This window comes from Balaenoptera musculus, chromosome 19 (assembly GCF_009873245.2).
Source record: "Balaenoptera musculus isolate JJ_BM4_2016_0621 chromosome 19, mBalMus1.pri.v3, whole genome shotgun sequence".
Classification (NCBI taxonomy): Eukaryota; Metazoa; Chordata; class Mammalia; order Artiodactyla; family Balaenopteridae; genus Balaenoptera; species Balaenoptera musculus.
The window spans coordinates 31355566-31375851 of NC_045803.1; the positions used below are offsets into that span (position 1 = coordinate 31355566).

The 20286-nt window shown below is 51.5% G+C and overlaps 1 protein-coding gene across 1 annotated transcript in view; it reads left to right on the forward strand.

The window, feature by feature from the left end:
* SLC6A2 (solute carrier family 6 member 2) overlaps positions 1-20286 on the forward strand; it is a 39584-nt gene that overhangs the window by 17752 nt on the left and 1546 nt on the right. The window contains exons 5-14 of the mRNA XM_036833967.1: positions 4962-5100; positions 9898-10032; positions 11722-11825; positions 13072-13196; positions 13938-14050; positions 15295-15423; positions 16381-16480; positions 17457-17557; positions 18053-18220; positions 19763-19834. Of these exons, the coding sequence (XP_036689862.1) occupies positions 4962-5100; positions 9898-10032; positions 11722-11825; positions 13072-13196; positions 13938-14050; positions 15295-15423; positions 16381-16480; positions 17457-17557; positions 18053-18220; positions 19763-19834 (1186 nt within the window). The remainder of the gene's footprint in view (positions 1-4961; positions 5101-9897; positions 10033-11721; positions 11826-13071; positions 13197-13937; positions 14051-15294; positions 15424-16380; positions 16481-17456; positions 17558-18052; positions 18221-19762; positions 19835-20286) is intronic.

The window sequence follows — 20286 nt, forward strand, 5'->3', positions numbered from 1 at the left end:
CTTCTCCTTAGGGGTGTGGCCTCGGACATTCCCAGAACCGTTAGGGACCTTGCAGGCGGAGGTTTTAGGCCTTCCTAGTTTATAAGTGTGGTTTGGACTAGGAGACGGTAAAGGATAGTGGAGCTCAGGGTGCTGCTGATACAAGTAATTGGTTCCGTGCTTTCTCCTTTATCATCTCATGATAAAGGAAGAAAACAGGATCTTTCTTTTTGCTCTTGGCAACCCTCGTCCTTATAAATTAAAATGGGAAATGATAGCCTTGTCTCTAGTCTAGTTATTATTTGATTCCTTCTCTGATGTCTTCATAGCCAGTAGATCTGCCCCAGCCGGAGGGAGAAGTGAGTTGGGTTTTGAAACCCAGGTTGCTTTAATTACAGCCTGAAACTTCCTCCCGGCTTGTCTGTGAGCAGAATGAGGTGGAAGGAGATGACATTCTCTTACGTGGGGCCGCAGGGGCTTGGGGGGTGTAGTGGGGAGCAGAACCCAGGGCTTATTTCTACATCTTCCTGCTCTGCAGAGCTCCTGTACCCTCCCCTCCTCCCCCTTCCTTCCCCTCCTCCATCCTTTGAAGTACACCCCCACCCCAAGCTTCACAGCTGCTGTGAGCCAGGCACCAAGCATCTTCTCATGTCCAAGTCCCATTTAGTCCTCGCAGTTCATGGAGGGGGGAATTACTCCTATTTTACAGATAAGAATGTAGTGGTACAGGTTTTAGGGAAGTGGCAGAGCTGGGATCCGAACCCGGGCTGTCTGAGTTAAGGCCCTTGCCCCATCCACAGGCCTCTCCCGTCTTCTCTTCCATCCCATCAGAGTCTCCAGTGGGGTGTGTTCGGGACAGGAGTGCAGGAGACCCTGTGGGGAGATCGGAGCCCTTCTCGTGCATCTCTTTCTCACCTTGAAGCTGCTTTTTTTTTTTTTTTTAATTTTATTTATTTATTTTTTTTTTTTTTTATTTTTTTTTTTTTGGTTGTGTTGGGTCTTCGTTTCTGTGCGAGGGCTTTCTCCAGTTGTGGCAAGCGGGGGCCACTCTTCATCGCAGTGCGCGGGCCTCTCCCTATCGCGGCCCCTCTTGTTGCGGAGCACAGGCTCCAGACGTGCAGGCTCAGTAGTTGTGGCGCACGGGCTTAGTTGCTCCGCGGCATGTGGCATCTTCCCAGACCAGGACTCAAACCCGTGTCCCCTGCATTGGCAGGCAGATTCTTAACCACTGCGCCACCAGGGAAGCCCTTGAAGCTGCTTTTGTGTGCTTCTCAGTATCTAAGTCATGAGCTGCCTCTGGATTTGTTTTTAATGGCCCTTTTATCTAAATGCTTCTGCTTTAAAAGTTACCCCCTCTCAGTCTGGGGACCCAGCCGGTAGGACTCCCAGGGCCAACCCTGAGGAGATTACTTGGTTTTTTTGCTTTCCTCAGAGCCTGCTGGCCGATTCTCTTGCCATCTTGTACTTATTTAAGCCGATAGATTGAACATATCATTCAAGGGAATAAAACTTCGATACTCCCCAGACTCCAGGCCTGAAGCCAAATAGCCCAAGGCTGAAGGAAACCCCAAGACTCTGTAACTTAATCCGTAAAAGGGCACCCTTGGTGAACACGCTCAGGGAATAGAAAACTTCTACCCCCCTGCCTGTTCCTGGTGGGGAAGAGAACTCTCCCTCCACCCCAACACTAACCCTTTGCACTTAAATGTAAAGTGAGATCTGAGCCCGTTTGGCCTGTAGACTTCGGAAAGTCTGGACCGTGTACTCCACGATGATTCATTTTCATTAAACTGCTGGAAAACTACAACAAACCCAAGTTACTTGTACTAACCCCCAAGGCTTGGGCCTGTTACGGGGGAAGAGGCTGGGTTCGCTTTTCTTGGAAATCAGCTCTGGAGTCTGGCTTTTTCACTGATGAACTATCTAGACAACCACTGCCAGGCTGAAAGTGGACCTCACACACATGTGGGTCACCTGGGCCGGTTAGGAGGCGTTTCGGCCATCTGATTGGATTCTAGAGTCATTTTAGCACATTTGAGGGCAAGCACAGTTGGTTCAGTGCCTTTTTTTTTTTTTTCATGATTTTAACAGTCAAATTGGCCAAATGGTTATTGATACCATTCAATACTTGGCCCATATGGAAAGAAATGGGAAGAAGCAGGATTAAGAGTCAGATGGGCTCAGTACCTGATTCTGGTTCTCCATCTTTTTAGATATGTCCGGCCTCTCTTCTCTTCCAATCTCCTCCCTTCCCTTCGCTTCCCTCCCCTCCCCTCTCCCCTCCCCAACCCCATGCTTCTCCTCCTCTTCCCCCTCCCCCTCCCCCTCCTCCCCTCCCTTCTCCTCTCTCTCCCCCTACTCTTCCCCCTCCTCCTCCTTCCCCTCCTTCTCCTTCTTCTTCCTCTCTCTCTCCCTCCCTCTCCCACTCTCTCCCTCCCTCTCCCACTCCCTCTCTCTCCGTCCTTCTCAGCATAGGAGAGGGACCTCAGCCAGGGCCTCATTTTTGAGCTGAGACTAGCAAGGACAGAAGTTCACCAGGCAGACACATTGGGCCAGGAAGTGTGTTCTAGGCATAAAGGAACAGACAGTTCCAAGGCCCAGAGTGACAAGAGCTTCATGTAATTGGGGAATGACAAGTGGCTGGTGGTCGCCAGGAGCCAAAGGCATGGTGTGGCAAGGCACGGGGTGCACTTGGTACAGGACGAGTGAGAAAGGCCTCCGATTCTGAAAGGCTTATGTTTTTATCCTCTCTACCAGGATTCCACAACGCTGATGCTTTTGACATTTGGGGCTGGATAATTCTGTGTTGCGGTGGGAAGGCTGTCCTGTGCATTTTGGACGTTTAGCCCCATCCCGGGCTTCTGCCCACTAGACACCAGTAACACCCCTCTGCCCTCCAGCTGTGACAACCAAAAATGTCTCCAGCTGTTGCCAAGTGTCCAGGGAAGGCAGGGGCAAAATTGCCCCCAGTGAGAACCACTGTTTTAGGTGATGAGGAGCCGCTGAGGATTCGGGGGCGGAAGAGTGACAAAGTTAGAACACAACTTCAGATGAATCAGGTGGTTCTACGGCAGCACAGACTGTGGATTTAAGGAGGCCGAGTGGAGGCAGAGAGACTGGGAGGGCGGGAGGATGGGGAAGTTTTTACAGTAGTCCTGGAGGAACAGAATATGGGTCCGGCCTGGCATCGGGCCATGAGGACAGGGGTGTTGGTTGCAGATCAAGAGATAGGACTAGGAGGGGCCAGACACAGAGACTGACTGCTCAGGGAAGCTGATGCAGGGTGAGTAGTTTAAAGCCACAGCATCCTGCCTGGGGGCAGTGGGGATGAAGGCCGTTCTGGAGATGGGGACACAGGTCTTTGTGGGCCTTGATCAGCCACACAGCTCTGCTCATTCATTCCTGCGCGCTCACGGCAGACTCCTCTGTTTGCCTGTCACCACCCACCTCCCTCTCCCCATCTCGCCCCTACCACACCTGGGCACCCCTTCTCAACTCACCGGCTCTCCCACAGGCCCGCAGAGAAGGCACCAGCCACCCCCTCCCTGGAGCCCGCCACACTGACTCCCTTGGCTGAGTTTTCTGGGCACTCCTTAGCTTCTTTGCCAATGCCCGCTGCTCCTTGAAGGCTGGGACTCAATCAGAATGATAGTTACAATGACCACTGGCGCTGAGCATTTCCTGGGTTCTAGGCACTGTCTCACATTCTGCAATGTAAGCCTCGTGAGAGCCATTTTACTGAAGAGGAAAAAGGCTCAAGATGGGGAATGTTTGCACCCGCTATTGTCACCCAGGAGCTCCATGTGGCTGGAGCCGTCACCTACTTGTCCACAGCCTTGTCACCTGCCCCCAGCAGTCCTCTTTCAGTTTTGACTTCTTTCTCACGAAATTAGGTGTGTGAGATTCATCCATACAGAGCTAGTTGCTATATAATATTCCAATTTATGAATATATCATAATTTATGTAGTCTACTGTTTTTGTTTTGTTTTGTTTAATATTTATTTATTTAGTTATTTATTTATTGGCTGCATTGGGTCTTAGTTGCAGCATGCGGGATCTTTCGTTGCAGTGTGCAGTCTTCTCTCTAGTTGAGGCGCACGGGCTTAGTTGTCCCAAGGCATGTGGGATCTCAGTTCCCCGACCAGAGATCGAACCAGCATCCCCTGCATTGCAAGGCGGATTCTTAGCCACTGGACCACCAGGGAAGTCCCTGTAGTCTACTGTTTATAGATATTTATTTTGCAGTTTGGGGTTGTTATGAATAATGCTGCTATGAACATTCTAGACCATGTCTTTTGGTGAACATATGTACATGTTTCTACTGGGCAAATACCCAGGAGTGAGTGGAATTGCTAAAGCAGAGGATACACATACCTTTAGTTGGGGTAGATATTCCCAAATAGGAGAAAAGTTTACTCTTATCTCAGTCTCTAGACCAGGTATTCTAAACCTCAGCAACATGGGAATTTTGGAGGCTGTCCTGTGCCTTATAGGATGTTTAGGTTGTCCTGTGCATCATAGGATGTCCCACTTCTCTGTCCTCTAGATGTCTCCTACCCAAGTCGTGACAATCAAAGACATCTCCAGCCATTGCCAAATGTTCCAGTGTCCACTGCTTTAGACCATGAGTGCTATGAGGGCAGAGACCTTTCCTCTGTTTATTTACCACCATCTCCCCAGGACCTGGCTTGCAGGTGGCACTCAAGAGATATTTGTTATGTTGAAAGCTTCTGTTACCATTAAAAAAGCAGCCTTGGGTGGGGACGTCTCCCCAGATGAGTTGCTGGCCCAGGGCAGGGAGGTGCTGGACACAGGCCATGACTGTGCAGGGCAGGTCCAAATGATGCAGGGCTGTAGCCGGGGCAGCCCAGGGCCTGTCTCCATCAACGTGCACTTTGGAGGACTGGCCTGTGGTCGAGGCCTTGGTCATCCTCCCTGACGACACCATCTTCCCCGGTCCGCTCCCCTCTCCTCCCCGCAGGCGTGGCGTCCTGCACCTTCATGAGAGTAGTGGGATTCATGACATCGGCCTGCCCCAGTGGCAGCTCTTGCTCTGTCTGATCGTCGTCGTCATCGTCCTGTTTTTTAGCCTCTGGAAAGGAGTGAAGACATCAGGAAAGGTAATATCTTTGTTTCTCTTTCAGTTGGGAGGTTGGCCTCAAAAAAGATGTTTTTTTCTACCTATAAACAGGTAGTTGGTGAAAAGAAAAGGTGGTGCTAGAAGTACAAAACCTGGGTTTGCACCCCAGCTCTGCCACTGGCTTGCTAGAGACTTTAGATGAATCCCCTCCCTTCCCTAAGCCCAGGACTCCCCAGCAGTAGGATGAGGGAGTGCAAGAGGATCAGGGTTCTTCACACTTTCCCACCAAAGCCTCCCTAATAGCAGAGACCAGGGAATGGGACACCCCAAGGGTCTCTGGAAAAAGCCCAGAGCAACCTGTTGACATGTGTTTGATAAATCTTAAATTCTGGACTAAAACTGCATGCAAATATTGCAGCCTTCTCTAGCATATAACCATTTCCTTCACTATAAAATTGATTGTTCCCACCTCTGAATTTTTGAGTAGATGAGAACGCTTCAGAAGATATCTAGATGAATCCTGGGGCATCCTCTGACACAGTGCGGAGTGCTCGCAAGGGTCTACGTTTCCTGGAGAGAGGAGCACAGGGTTCGATGACCTAGGAGAGCCTGCCAGAGTTGGCATTCTGACTTAGGTGACACTGCCCCCCGTAGTCAGCACCTCAGGGTGGAGTATACTCAGGTCATAGCCCACATTGATTCTGAGCCTGAGGAATATCATGAGAACAACAGCTCCATTTGGATCCTATGGGTCCATGTGGAGCTTGGCTGTATTAAAGAGGCTGTAGCTGGGAACTATACTGTCCAGTGTTTTGGTTAGCTATCGCTGTGTAACAAAATACCTCAAGATGTAGAGACGTGAAATAACAACCACTTTATTCCCTCTCATGATTCTGTGGGTTGACTGGGCTCAGCAAGGTGGTTCTTCTGCTCCATGTGATATTGCCTGAGCTACATGTCTGGGGGCTTGACTGGGCTGGAACCTCCAAGATGGCTAACACTCATGGATGGCAGTTGGTACTGGCTGGGAGCTTAACTGGAGCTGTCAACCAGAGCACCTTGGGTGGTTTCCATATAGCCTTGCGCTGTAGCTTGGGTATCTCACAGCATGATGGCTGAGTTCCAAGAGCATGTTCCAAGCAGACAAGCCCCAATGTACAAGTAGCTCTTCCAGTCTCTGTTTCCATCATGCTTGCTATTGTCCCAATGAACAAGATAAGTCTTGTGGTAAAGCCCAGAGTCAGTGTGGAACACACAGTGTGTATGTTCATTGGGGGTTACAAAGCAACAATAATCAGGTAGGCATGAATTTATGAGAAGCTTCATTAGGCAACTGATTTTGAATTTTTTTAAATTTATTTTATTTATTTATTTTTATCTGCGTTGGGTCTTCATTGCTGCGCGTGGACTTTCTCTAGTTGCGGCAAGCAGGGGCTACTCTTCCTTGTGGTGCATGGGCTTCTCATTGCAGTGGCTTCTCTTGTTGCGGAGCATGGGCTCTAGGCACGCGGGCTCAGTAGTTGTGGCTCACGGGCTCTAGAGAGCAGGCTCAGTAGTTGTGGCGCACGGGCTTAGTTGCTCCACGGCATGTGGGATCTTCCTTGACCAGGGATCGAACCTGTGTCCCCTGCATTGGCAGGCAGATTCTTAACCATGGTGCCACCAGGGAAGCCCTAGGCAACTGATTTTGAAAAGTGGGGTGCATCAGGGTTCTCTCTGGTTCTCCTAAAGTCTTGGTTATGCCATAGATAGCAAAGATAGTGACAGGGGACCAGCAACCAACAGCAATGAAATTTGACAAGAGCCTGAAGTGGAACTTCCTATCAGCGTATTGGAGACATGGTATCTGCCCCAAGGAAGAACCCAAATGAAATGCAGACCAGGGCTTGGAGGAATTCTAAGATAGAGCAAAACCAGGCTAGGACCACAACCATCCCAACACCTGACACATAGTAGGTCTTCAGTAAATATTTATTGACGGACTAGTGAGGAAAGAAGGGAAGACAGGAAGAAAGGCAGGTGGGTAAATAAGTTTGGGGAACTTCATTAAGTGTTCTTTTGAATTCAACTCGTTAAACATTTACGGATACCTACTATGTGCCAGGCTTGATGCTAGTACTAGTGATGCAAGAAGAAATAAGACAGATTCAATTGATTGTAGTATTATGTGTGTTATAGCCAGGTAGATGTAGGTCAATGTTATTAGTTTCTTGCATCTCCATTCAGAGACATATGTGTGTCCCCCTTTCAATAAACACTAATGGTCACAAACTATACACACTATTATAGATCTTGCTTTTTAAAAAACTTAACTTTACCTTGAAGACAGTTTTACATCAGGTAGGTTGCACTTTAATTGAGATACAAACTGTGGGGTTTTCAACTGTCATTAAATCAATTTAGTGGGTCACCACAATTTTTCAAAATGAAATCGTCTAGATAATAACAGCATGCATTGCACAAACTAAAGTTAGAGCTGTCTTGTGGAATTTTTGTGTTTCAGTTATAGCAACCCATATGTCTCGATAAATAAGGTTTTTCTTACCATGAGTGCCCATGGTCCAAGAAGCATAAGATGTTACATTAGTGGAAGAAGGAACTCTTCAGACTGAGAGGGTCTGCAAAGACCATGGCGAAGGTGGCATTGGGCTAGGTCAGGTAGAGATGGGGCAGAGGGAAAGGGTTTTCAGTGGAAGGAGCTGCAAGCAAAACTACAGAAGCCCCAGGCCAGCCTTGTCCAGCCTCTCTGCGCCTCTGCTGGGTATCAGGAGCAGGGCTTTCCTGGCCTCTGCAGGCAGCAGAGCTGCAGAAGGTGTATGAGCTTTACTACTGCTGCCGGCCTGGGTGAGGGGCCAGCACAGGCTTCTAATATTACACCCCAAGATTAAGCTTCCTGTAGCCATCGCCAAAGGGGTACAGCCTGCCCCGCCTTGTTTAGCACTTGGCTGGAGCAGGCCTGAGTTGTCTATGGGGAGACTGATGCTAAAGAGAAAAGGAGTGGAGCCTCGCATGCTCCGTTTCTTTGTGCAAAGTCACCTTTGGAGGAGGAGGACTCACGCCCTCCCCTGAGGAGTGTAATGACGAGTGGGGCAGGAGTGTTGCCCTAGGAAGCCCCCCGCAGATGGAAACTTGTCGTCTGAAGTCCCTGCCCACGTTTTGCCTCCAGAGTAGGCGAGGACCCCTGCACTCCATGGGGAGGGGCTTTCTAGAATAAGGAACTTCATGCAGGACATTGTTGTGTCCTGTCTTTAATTGTTTTTATACCCTGGCTCATGAGAAAACCAAGAGCATTGCTTATTTCTTCCCAGACTACGTCTGGAACAGGACACGGATCTTTTCTTAGCAGGCTGCCAAAGCCACAGAGCCGGCCTGAAATGAATTGCAAGTGTTCACACTTCCCGTCTTGGCCGGTGAAGGCTCTGTTCTTGGGAAGATGGCTCCACAGCTGGGACACTGGGGGGCGAGGTACAGTCTGAATCAGGGAAAGGGGTTACCGCAGACCACACACTCTGTGACCCTGGCCCACCGACCACCTCAGGGTAGAGGGTGGAGGTCAGCCAGCCCCCAGGGCGTCGGGCACGTGTGCACACACTGCCGCTTGCCGCCCTGGAGTCCTGTCTGCCCACCCGCCGCTCACAGGCGTTGGCTGAACCAGCACTTAGCAGCTACAAGCCTGTACCGAACGCCTAAATGTTGATCTGGAAGGTTCTCCAAAGCCACCTACTCCAGCCTGCTTGTACAGATGGGGAGGCTGAGGCCAAGAGAGGGAGAGGGTTTCACAGCCGTCTTGGCAGAGCCGGGACTTGAACCTGGGTCTCAGATATGCAGTAGCGTGAGTGATTAAGCACGTGGCTTTGTGGTCAGACCACCTGGGTTGGAGTCCAGGCACCATCGTTCCCTAACGGGTGACCTCGGGATGAATGATGCCCCCTAAGCTACAGTGTCCTCACCCGCAAGATGAGGGCAGTTCCTGATCCTGCCCGCCTCCAGGGCAGTTGGGAGGATGGGGTGAGAGGTCCTCACTGCTGGGCTAGCAGATGGAAATTGCTCAGTAAGTGATCCTCATCTGTCTTTGTCCCCTGCATCCACCTGAGGGAGCTTTTAAAGCATGGAATGCAAGCCCCATCCCAGACCAATTAAATCAGAAAGTCCAAAAATGGAGTCTGAACTTGGACATTTTTGTCTATAACTTCCCCCAGAGTAGTCTACTGTATAGTCGGGTGAGAAGGCACAGCGAGGAAGCCTACGCAACCTTCTCCTCTCCCCACTTCTCTTCTCTGTTTCTTCATCGTGGGCAGGCTGGGCTGGTGTCTCTTTTCAGTCTGGGGACAGTTTCTTCCCTTATGGGTTTCTGGACGAGGCAGTTTGTCTTTGCCCTAAATCCATCCCCAAATAAAGAGCAGCCAGGGATTCTGCTTTCGGCCCACATCCCTCCCTGGGCGGTGAGCTTAGGAGGATACACTTGCATGAAGGTAAACGAGAGGGGGAGAGAAGGGAGGAAGGAGGGCGTAAAGGTGAGGGTGCTAGTTCCACCTGGGGCAAGTCAGCGCAGGAAGCTTGTAGAGCAGGAGGCGCTGGGCACCAGGAGAGTCTGCGTCCTCACTGCCCTTGGCTTCCTTGGCAGCGGTGACCCCAGGGTGCCGACTTTCTCATTGGGTGCAGCCTTGGTCTGTCCACTCTGTCCTGGAGTGCCCCAGGCCTGGCCTGGAGGTGGAGCTTCTAGCCCGTGCACTGTGTGAAGGAAGGTGTGGGGAGGGTGTGACTGGCTGCCCCCCGCCAGCCCCCCACCCCGCTGGCAGCAGAGTCAGGCTCTCACTGCGAGCTTGTCCACCGCCAGGTGGTGTGGATCACGGCCACGCTGCCTTACCTCGTGTTGTTTGTGCTCCTGGTCCACGGCATCACGCTGCCCGGCGCTTCCAATGGCATCAACGCCTACCTGCACATCGACTTCTACCGTCTGAAAGAGGCCACGGTCAGTGCCCAGTGACCACCCCCCCTTGGGCCCGGGTTGGGGAGGGGTCTCGGTGCAGGCAGTGGAAGAAACTCTGGTCCCAGCTCTGCGTAGCCTGGGATGGATCCTTCCCACTCTGGGCTGCAGCTTCTCCACCTGACCAAGGCCAATTTGATTTGCACCTGACAGTCTCCGTGAGCCTGTCCGGCTCTGATGGCTTGGGATCTGTGGTTCTGTTGAGTGGCCTTTGCAGACCCCTCCTTTCAAGGAAAGCAATACCCTGTCCTGGGTCCTTACCTCTGCCCTGTGCCGTGGCCCCAGCCTCACCCCAGCCACCCTAGCCCTATTTCTACTCTGGTCTCCAACCCTGGCCTCTGGTACCATCTGTGATGTTGGCATAAGGAGCAGCATCAGCCACAGGGAGACCAGACCCTGCTGACTCTCCCCTCGCAGCCCCTCGAGCTCACTGTCCTGCCCAGAGGTAGAGATTACAATGAAGGCGGGGTGAATGTGGAGTGGCGTCCAAAGTAGCGCGGTGAGGCTGGGAGCAGGGACAATCTTAGAGGTTCCTAGTGCCTTGAGCATCTTCAAATCACAGCTGAGATGATTTCCAGCCTCCTCCCTCGCGTCTGCCTCAGTGACCACACCTCAGTATTTCCCCTCATAATCCCCAAAGACTTCCCCACGCTCTACTTGAACCCATAATCATCCTGGCAGGCAAGATCAACATAGGATTAGGACGGACGCCTCCCAGTACACACCTCCCATTGTCCCAGCACAACTCAGTGTTATAGCCCAGTAACCAAGAGAAAAACCTACTTCCTTAATAACTGTCAGAAAAATAACAGAGCGTAAGACATGAAACAGCCTTGTAAATTGTGAAGCAAGTCAGAGTTCTATCTGTTCTGCATTGTTTAAATATCCTAAGTCTTTCTGGACAGTAGAAACTCAGCCTGAGTGCCATCTCAGGGAGCAGATCTATCTTCCTCCGCCAGATTGCTTCTCTCATTACACCCTTTGCTTACAAAGCAGGGGAAGTCTAGAATAGCATGCGTGGGGAGATGACAGAAGTCTCACAAATCCGAATTGTGGCTTATTCCTGGTGAGCTAGGTAAAATTATCCCCAGTGTACAGATGAGGAAACTGAGATATAGACAGTGAAATTGACCAGGGCAAGACCATGAGGCTGAGAGGTTGGAGAGGAGCTCAGATCTCCGGGCTTCCAGCCATGCAGTCTCATCATCCAAAAGATGAAGGAAGTAGACCCCATTGGCCACCAAGGAGTCACCACTGTCTATGGGTTGGTAGAAGCTACTAGGAATCATTACCCCTTTCTGAAGATGTTGTCTCCATAACCCCTGAGATAGTCATAACCCTTTGCCCTTGCCCTATCCACATTCTAGCCTAGAACATTTTGTTTATTAACTTTCTTTGAAAATCAGGATGTCAAATTGAGCCAGTGAGTTCCTCTGGGGTGAGCTCACTCATGACCACCCAAGGCTGGGAGGTGCTAGAGAGACCCCAGCCTCTCTCCACAGTGATTTTGTACAGGCTGCAGGAGAGCAGGAGTTGCGTGGCTCCCCGTCTCTAGTTCAGACCTCATTTCCTCAGGTCTTAGGGCGTCCCTGGGGCTTCCCAGCCCTTCTGGAGCAGTGAGGTAGTCCAGTTCTGTGGAAACAGAGGGTGATGGCCTTTATCTGCCCATTTCAGGTATGGATTGATGCTGCAACTCAGATATTTTTTTCCTTGGGTGCTGGATTTGGTGTCTTGATTGCATTTGCTAGCTACAACAAATTTGACAACAACTGCTATAGGTAAGATCCTTCCTGGGGCTCTGGAAAGCTCTAAATCCTGGGAATCAACCCTTGCAGGGATGGGAGAGAGGGCTCTGGTCTGGGACAAGTCAAATTTTCTTCTTGGGTTTCTTTCCCTGTGAAATGAAGCAGAGTAGACCATCCTGCACGTTCTGTGAACTCCGACGTGGCCTATGGGGGTCCTGATGAACATATGTCAGTTCAGGACACCTCCCAAATAGATGCAGGGTGAGGAGCTGGGAAAGCTGAGGCCACTAACACTGGGATATCATGAGGGTGGGTAGCTGGGACAGGGGGGAACTGTGTGGCTTTCAGAGCAGCCAGCACTGCCTGTCTGTCCATCTGATGCCCGGGCAGACAAGGTTGGAATATCCAGGCTGGTTGCTTGAGGGGTGAGGGCCTGGCAGGGTCAGAGCTCAAGACCACACAGCAGAATGAGAAGTCTGCTCAGTGCCATAGAGTCAGAAGACCGTGCTCTAGATCATCTGGTCCTGTAAGCATTTAATGCTGCCTCCCGCAGCCCCAGTGCTGTGAGGGCTTCAGACATGGGCACAGATGGGGCTGCTTCCATCCTTCTCTATCAAAGGCTTAAGACAGAATCATAACCTCCCTGGTACAAGACAGAGTAGGATGAATGCAGACCAGTGGGACAGGCTTTAGGGGGGCTAAGGAAATGGGGCAATCAGCCATCTGCTGGGGGATCAGCAAGAGCATAGAGGTGCGTTTGAGGTGAGCCTTGGAAGATAGTTAGGGTTGCGATAGGCAGACACAGAGCGAGCGGACAACTTACAGCATGAGCAAAGCCAGGGGACGTGGTACGTTTGTGAACCAGCAAGTCGACTGGTTTGCTCAGAGAGTACATGTTGGGGAGTCATGGGAAATAAGCCTGGAAAGAAGGTTGGGTCCTGTCAGCAAAGCTCTTGAATGCCCGGGTGAAAAGTTGAGAGGCACTGGGGAGCCACAGAAAGTTGGTTGAGGAAGGAGGCTGGTGACTCGATTTCCCAACAAGAGTTTGATATCAGGCTCTGGTATCAAAGTGTTTCATCCAGAAGCTGCTGACCTATTTTCTGCACCTACAGGTTCTGACCCTGTGGTGGTGGGGTGCTGGGGGGTCCATGTGGCAGCAGGGACGCTGAAGAGGGGGTTGGCATTTGAAGCCGTGGATTCCATAGACGGTCCGGCAGTCCATAAGCGGGGTTGGGGAGAGTCAGACCACTTGAACTAACAGTGCTTTCTTTTCCCTCAGGGACGCCCTGCTCACCAGCACCATCAACTGTGTCACCAGCTTCATCTCTGGGTTCGCCATCTTCTCCATCCTTGGTTACATGGCCCACGAACACAAGGTCAACATTGAGGATGTTGCCACTGAAGGTGGGTGGGCAGACTCGCCCACTGAGGAGGAGGGGGCTGAAAAACTCACCCCTTTCTTAGCAGTTCTCCTGTGGCTGTGGGACTGAGAGGACTGGACACGGAGCTTTCCCAGCTGCCCACTTTCTTTGAGGCCATCAGTAGGAAGTCCAGGCAGAATCGTCTTCTCAGTCAGGCCAGACCAGATAGATTTTGGACCACTGACTCTGTACCAGCCCCTGTGCTAAGCACTTGACGTATCTTGGTTTAGTTCTTGCAGTGTCACTAGGCAAGTGTTAATAGACCCACTTTAAAGATCAGAAAGCTGAGACTCAGGCGACTGAAGTTGTTCAACCAGCTCGTGTCCTTCCCCGCTGCTTCTCATATTCTTATGGCCACAAACAGGCCGAGACTTGGGGAGGGGCTGCCTCTGATAGACTCTGAAAATCACGAAGTTCTGAGAGTAAGAGGATCCCTCATGGGGTGCGGGAGGTGGGGTTTGAGGCCCATTGCCTGTAGCGGTCCAGGAGAGGCACTGCCCCCTGGCGTGGCTGTTTGAGGTCAGCCTCTTGGTGCATTAGGTGAGCTCAGGCTGGAGCTGGTTTCGTCAGTCATCTTTAGACCTTGGTTTGCTCCATCTACACGTGACTGCCCCAATATCATGGGGCTGGGCTGGGGCTTGTTGGGCCTCAAAATGCTCTCCTATCATCTGCAGCTCAGACCAACAGTCCCAGCTATTAATGAGGTCCTTGATGTTTCTTACAGGAGCTGGCCTGGTCTTCATCCTGTACCCAGAAGCCATTTCCACCCTATCAGGATCCACGTTCTGGGCTGTCGTGTTCTTCGTCATGCTCCTGGCTCTGGGAATTGACAGCTCAGTGAGTGACCTTGCTGGGGATACCATCCCCCCACAGACACCACTAGACCTGACCCTCCCTCCCCTAAATACACACACACACTACTCAGTCTAAAGCTCCCCCCCATTCAAGCCCCTGATCAGTAGTTGTTTGCACAAGACCTTATTTAGATGCAAACAAGGAAATCAGTACTCGCTCAGAAAGGCAAGATTTAGGCCAAAGCCAAGAACCAAGAGAAACCTACTTGGCATCGTGGAACTCTACATTAGAAGGGACCTGGGATAAGCCAGCCCAATACTCTCCTTTTACAGATGGGAAACTGAATTCAGAGAGGGCGTGGCTAGAACTCTTGTTCTCTAACCAACCACTCTTCCCATGGTATTTCATAGGCATCCACTCAGGCTGAGTGAGTGGACAGGAGTCAGGTTCCTGTTGATAAGGGGGAGACAGGAGTTAACTCTTCACCCTCTCCCACATGGTTTCTGAGTTCTGAGGTTGGTTGAGAACAGGGCAGAAGTGGGGTGAGAGGATGGGGAGAAGGGAGGACTTGCTGATTTCTCTAGAGAAGCAAGGCAGCCTCCAGGGCTCATGAGTCCAGGGCTGCGGGAGATCCAAGGGATCCAGGAGGCCTGAGACTGGGGTTCAGAGAGTCCCTCACTCCTGTGTTGACTGAAAAAAAATGCACAACCTGGGACTTCCCTGGTGGTCCAGTGGTTAAGACTCCGAGCTTCCACTGCAGGGGGCACGGGTTCACTCCCTGGTTGGGGAGCTAACAATCCCGCATGTGCGTGGTGCAGCCAAAAAATGCACAACCTGAAAGTTGAGAATTATGTTTCAGTTGGCAGACTTTCTGGGGACTTCAAGCCTGGGAGGCAGCCTCTCAGATCGCTCTGAGGGACTGCTCTGAAGAGGTCAGGGGGGAGCCAGGATATGTAGAAGTTTTTGCAGCAAAGACCAGGTGGTCAGAGCATCAAAAGATGACTGTTAATTAAACAAAACCAGACATCTCAAGTTAATGAATTTAGCGCTTTTCTATATATGGGAAGATGCAAGAGTCTGGGCTCATTGAAATCATTCCTTTGATATGCACCTGAGCTATCTAGGGCCAGTATCCTTTCTTTCCCATCCTGAGTCCCCTCAGGTGCCCCTTTGCAGGGGCAGCGGTCGTGGCTGATGGCTTCATGGCTGCAGCATCCTTTGTTTGCTGACATGTTGGACAACATTTTTCATTCACCCCTGTGTCCCACCTGCCTGGTTCCCTTCAGATGGGAGGCATGGAGGCGGTCATCACGGGCCTGGCCGACGACTTCCAGGTCCTGAAACGACACCGGAAACTCTTCACATTTGGTGTCTCCTTTGGAACCTTCCTTCTGGCCCTGTTTTGCATAACCAAGGTGAGGGGGGCTGGGCTCTGGGTCACCTGGGGCTTCTGAGGCTGCATTTCAATCCAGCCAGATATTCCCAGACTTGAAGCTGGGGGGTAGGGCTAGGGTGAGCTCAGGGGAACCATGGCAGTGCCTGGTATCCTGAACTCCGTGGCCCAGTCCCCTAGGGTTACACCCCATTGTTATCTGTCCCTTCTGAGCCTGAGGATATCCAGACAAATCTTTCAACTGCTTGTTGGTTTGGGGGGGCAGCAAAAGTCCATTTTAAACTGCCAGCTGAAAAAAGTGCACAACCTGAAAGCTGAGAATTATGTTTTATTCGGTGGACAAAACTGAGGACTTAAGCCTGGGACACAGCATCTCAGATAGCTCTGAGGGACTGCTCCAGAGAGGTAAGGGAGGAGCCAGGATACGTGAGTTTTTGCAGCAAAGATCAGGTAGTTGTTACATCAAAAGATTACTGTTGACTAAAGAAAACCAGACATCTCAAGTTAAGGAATTTCGTGCTTTTCCGTGTATGGGAAGATGCAAGAGTTTGGGCTCACTGAAATCATTCCTTTGATATGGACCTCAGCTATCTAGGGCCAGTATCCGAGCTTTTTGCTGACTGCTAGATGGCGGGCATCCTGTTTCTATCCTGAATTCCCTCAGAGCTCACCTTCAGAGCGGCGGCTATAATGTGATGGCTGCAACATCTTTTGTTTACTGATACGGCAGGCAACATTTTTTTTTTCATTGATAAAATCCATCTTGCTTTTTACTGGCTGAAGTCCCCACCCTCAGACCCAGTGAATACGTAGAATACATAGCAGCAACACAGTAGCACCAGAAACGCCATTACCTGTGTTGGGGGTGGGTGTGAGTTCTGAGTGAGCGGGACAGGGGACAGCTAAATTTTGATGGATGTAACAGTTGATAGCCACTTCTATCCATCATGGCCTCAGACTTTCTCTGTCCATGCCCCAGGGTGGAATATACGTGCTGACCCTGCTGGACACGTTTGCGGCGGGGACCTCCATTCTGTTTGCTGTGCTCATGGAGGCCATAGGCGTCTCCTGGTTTTATGGTACGTGCTGGGTCCTGAGCATGTGGCAAAGCCTCGGGCCCCGTGTGCTTCTGGAGCCTTTTCACCTGGAGGTGCAAAGGGGCTGTCCATTTCCAGGGCAGTCACTGGCTGATGCCAGAGTTGAATGAGTTGCTTATTGGACGCAGCTCTCCCAGCCCTCAGCTCACCTTTGCATGAGCTCCCTTTAAAAGGAGGACACAAAGGCCCCAAAGGCATCAGTGTCAGCTGTTAGAGAGGAACTCAGAGGAAGCCGCTGCTCCTCAAGCCATGTAATTCATTCTAGAGTAGGGTTGCCAGGTTTAGCAAATCTGGGATAAAACACATCCAGTTAAACTTGAATTTCAGGTAATGAATCATTTTTTTTAGTATATGTCCCAAATATTGCATGAAATTGCTTAAACTAGAATGACTTTTGTTGTCTCTCCGAAATTCAAATGTAACTGAGTGTCCTCTGTCTTCTCTGGGAACCTTACTCCAGAGCTGAATGGGGAGAACGTGGTAGAAAGTGAAATGTGTTGTCATTGTTCATTTCTTCCCCATGTGTCACTCGCTCTTTTCTACTCACTGGAAAGAGTCTGGTCTCTTCTACCAGATTAAAGTCGGGGAAAGCTCTATATACACAGCCATCAGTGTTTTAAGAGAGAGGGAGCGGGAGGAAAGAGCTGGGCTTTGGAGTCAGGCCACCCTGGCTGTGTAACCAGGGCCAAGTCCCCTCCCCTCCCCGAGCCCTGGTTTTCCCTCTGAAAAAGGAATTGGGGCGGCACCTACAAGGGAATGCTACCCCTGAGTGTGTTCTCTCCCCTGTTCTGAACCAGCCAAGTGCCTGTCCCCAGGTCTCCTAAGTTCCAGGGTATCCCCGTCTTAGGAGATAACTGTTCTGCTCTCCACCTGGGGACAGACCCTCTTGGGAAGGCAGCAGGGCTGGCCCCAGGCTCTGCAGGGGCCGCTGTGATGGGCCTGCCCTGTGTGTGCGCAGGTGTGGACAGGTTCAGCAACGACATCCAGCAGATGATGGGGTTCAAGCCGGGCCTGTACTGGAGACTCTGCTGGAAGTTTGTCAGCCCTGCGTTCCTCCTGGTGTGTAGTGTGGGGTTGGGCATCCTCGGGGGAGGGGTGCTGTGTGTCTGGGGTGAGGGTGGGGGTGGGGATCTTTGCTTCTGAGGGGAGGAGGTTGGGATGCAGGGCCCTGGTCACGCAGACAGATGCTCAGGATGCTCTGCCCTGTTGATTCCCAGGAGGCTGCACATGAGCGGGGTCGCCAGCCTGGGGCCAGGTCTGGGCCGGGGGCTGTCTGTGCCACCACTCAGTTCCAAGGTCACCTTTCTAGTCTTCTCCTCTTTGTATTGCTCCTGTTTCTTTGTCTCCTTTTTGTTATCCTTCCTTACTTGGATTCTTCCTCCTTTCTCTCTCCATCTCCCTCCTTCCTTATCTTCTCCATTCCTGCATCCATCTCACACGCTGGTCCTCACTTCCCTCTGGTCCCTCTCTGCACCTCTCCCTCTCTCCCACCTCCTTCCCTCTCTCTCCCCTCTCCTTGTCTCTCTCCCTCTTCCTTCTGCCCCTTCCCCCCAGTTTGTGGTGGTCGTGAGCATCATCAATTTCAAGCCGCTCACCTACGATGACTACATCTTCCCACTCTGGGCCAACTGGGTCGGGTGGGGCATCGCGGGCTCCTCCATGGTCCTGGTGCCCGCCTACATCGTCTACAAGTTCCTCAGCACGCGGGGCTCCCTTCGCGAGGTGAGCTCTGGGCCGAGCCTGGGGGAGGGTGGGGGACAGCACGGGAGGGGGCATCCCGAGTCATTCCCGCTGGGGTGAAAGAGGGAGACAGAAGGACACGGAATCTAGAGTCAGACGGACCTGCCACATTGGCCACGTTATTTACCCCCAAGCCTCAGGTTCCACATTTGTGACCTGGGGTAATCATACAGACCTTGAAAGGTGAAAGGAAGTGCTTGGCACAGCACCTGGCACACGGTAGATGGTCACCACGCGGCACCTGCTCTCGTGTTGAACGTCATATGCACTGTGTGCTCCCACTCTGTTCCTACCGTTGTTTATGTGAGGAGCTCAGCCCTCCATTCCCCTAAGGAGCAGTTAATCTGCATTAACTGTGCCCACTCCTGTGTCCCACCTCCTAAGGTTTGTCATGTCCCCAGATGTCCCCCACTCTCCCCATCCAAACTCACCGTGACCTTGTATCTTGGCTTTCACCTGCTTCTGTTGTGAACCTGATACCTGATCAGCCTAAACCAGAGATTTCCAAAATACATTTTCTTCTTTGACCTGTGTACATTGCAGATACATATACGCATGATCTGCCTTTTAACTAAAATTATGTCTTTCCTGTACTTTGGTTGTTAAATGCCCTTTCTTTTATAAATAATGGTGATAGTCTTTTCCTCATGTCCTTACTTATAAAGATCTCATCCCTTCATTCCTTTATCCACTTCCTTCACAGATATTTACTGAGTATCTGTACGGGGCAGGCAGTATGCTCAGCCCTAGACACGCTCCCCGGAGCTCATGTTCTCATGAGGGGACAGAAAGACACAGGAGGACGTAAAGGAGTGAGCTGTACAGGAACTTAGGGCAGAGGGTCCCAGGCAGGGCTGTGTCCACCCCCTCCCCCTTGTGACGTGTTTCCTGTCCGTGAAATCCCGAAGTCCAGGAGCCTCTGGGTCACTGGGAGGACCCGTGTTCCGTGAGCTCATCCCGGACGTGGAACCAGGACCTGCTTTGAGCTTTTTATTCTCCACGCTTTGGGATCCCCCTCTAGTGATCAGGCATTGATTCCAGACACATTCCCTGGGTCCACCCTGTGTCTACAGCCCAAGGAGGCGGCCCCAATCCCCAGGCAGGGCTGAGGTCCCATCACTGAGTTCTCATTGTGCTCTGAACTTGACCTCTGCAGCACTGACTCCGATCGTGGTTGTAAAATTGCCGGTGTGTGTTTCTGTTCAGTGTCAGCCCCTTCCATGAGCTGTAAGCGCCCCCAAAGCAGAATGTGTGGGTGACCTTCAGCTCTGGATCCCCAGGGCCTAGGCCAGTGTGTGACTACAGTCATTGACTCAATAAACATTCACTGGATGAATGTCTCAAAGTGAACCAAGCAGCTCCACAAACCAGGGTGGGGAGTGTCTTGTACGAACCTCTCCTGCTGTCCATGTGACACTTCAGGGCCAAATAGCAGGTGGCCCTGATGTGTGGTGTCCTCTGGGCTGCTGGAAGGGTGTCCCTGGGCCAAGCTGAGACCTCCTCCCCTTCTCCGTCGTTTCACAGAGACTGGCCTATGGCATCACCCCAGAGAACGAGCATCACCTGGTGGCCCAGAGGGACGTCAGGCAGTTCCAAGTAGGTGCAGCTTGGACCATTTTGATGGGGACCACGGGGCGGGGGCGAGGCAAGACCACACACCACACTCCAGAAAACCCAGAGCAGCTGTGGGCTATAGCCCCTGGGGGTGTGATGTTACGAACGGAGGAGAGAGGCCTGTCTTCTGCCTTCTACCAGCTTTCACCTGCCCCTCCACTCCTTGGTCCTGAGATACCAAATGCCCAGACTTTCCTAAACTCGGTTCTCCCTCTTTGAGTTGTGACCACAGAGTATCCCCAAATTAGGCTGAGGATTTCTTATCTTGAAGGAAGCACTGTAGGTACATCAGTAACGTGTTGACCTGAGTCCTACCCTTTTCCCCTGTAAAATATGGGGGTGGGGGAGCCAGGAGGGTCCCGGTGAGCCCCCCCTGCTTCAGACATACTGTGTGACTTTGTGAAGGTTCCTTTGCCCTTTCTGGGTGCCAGTGA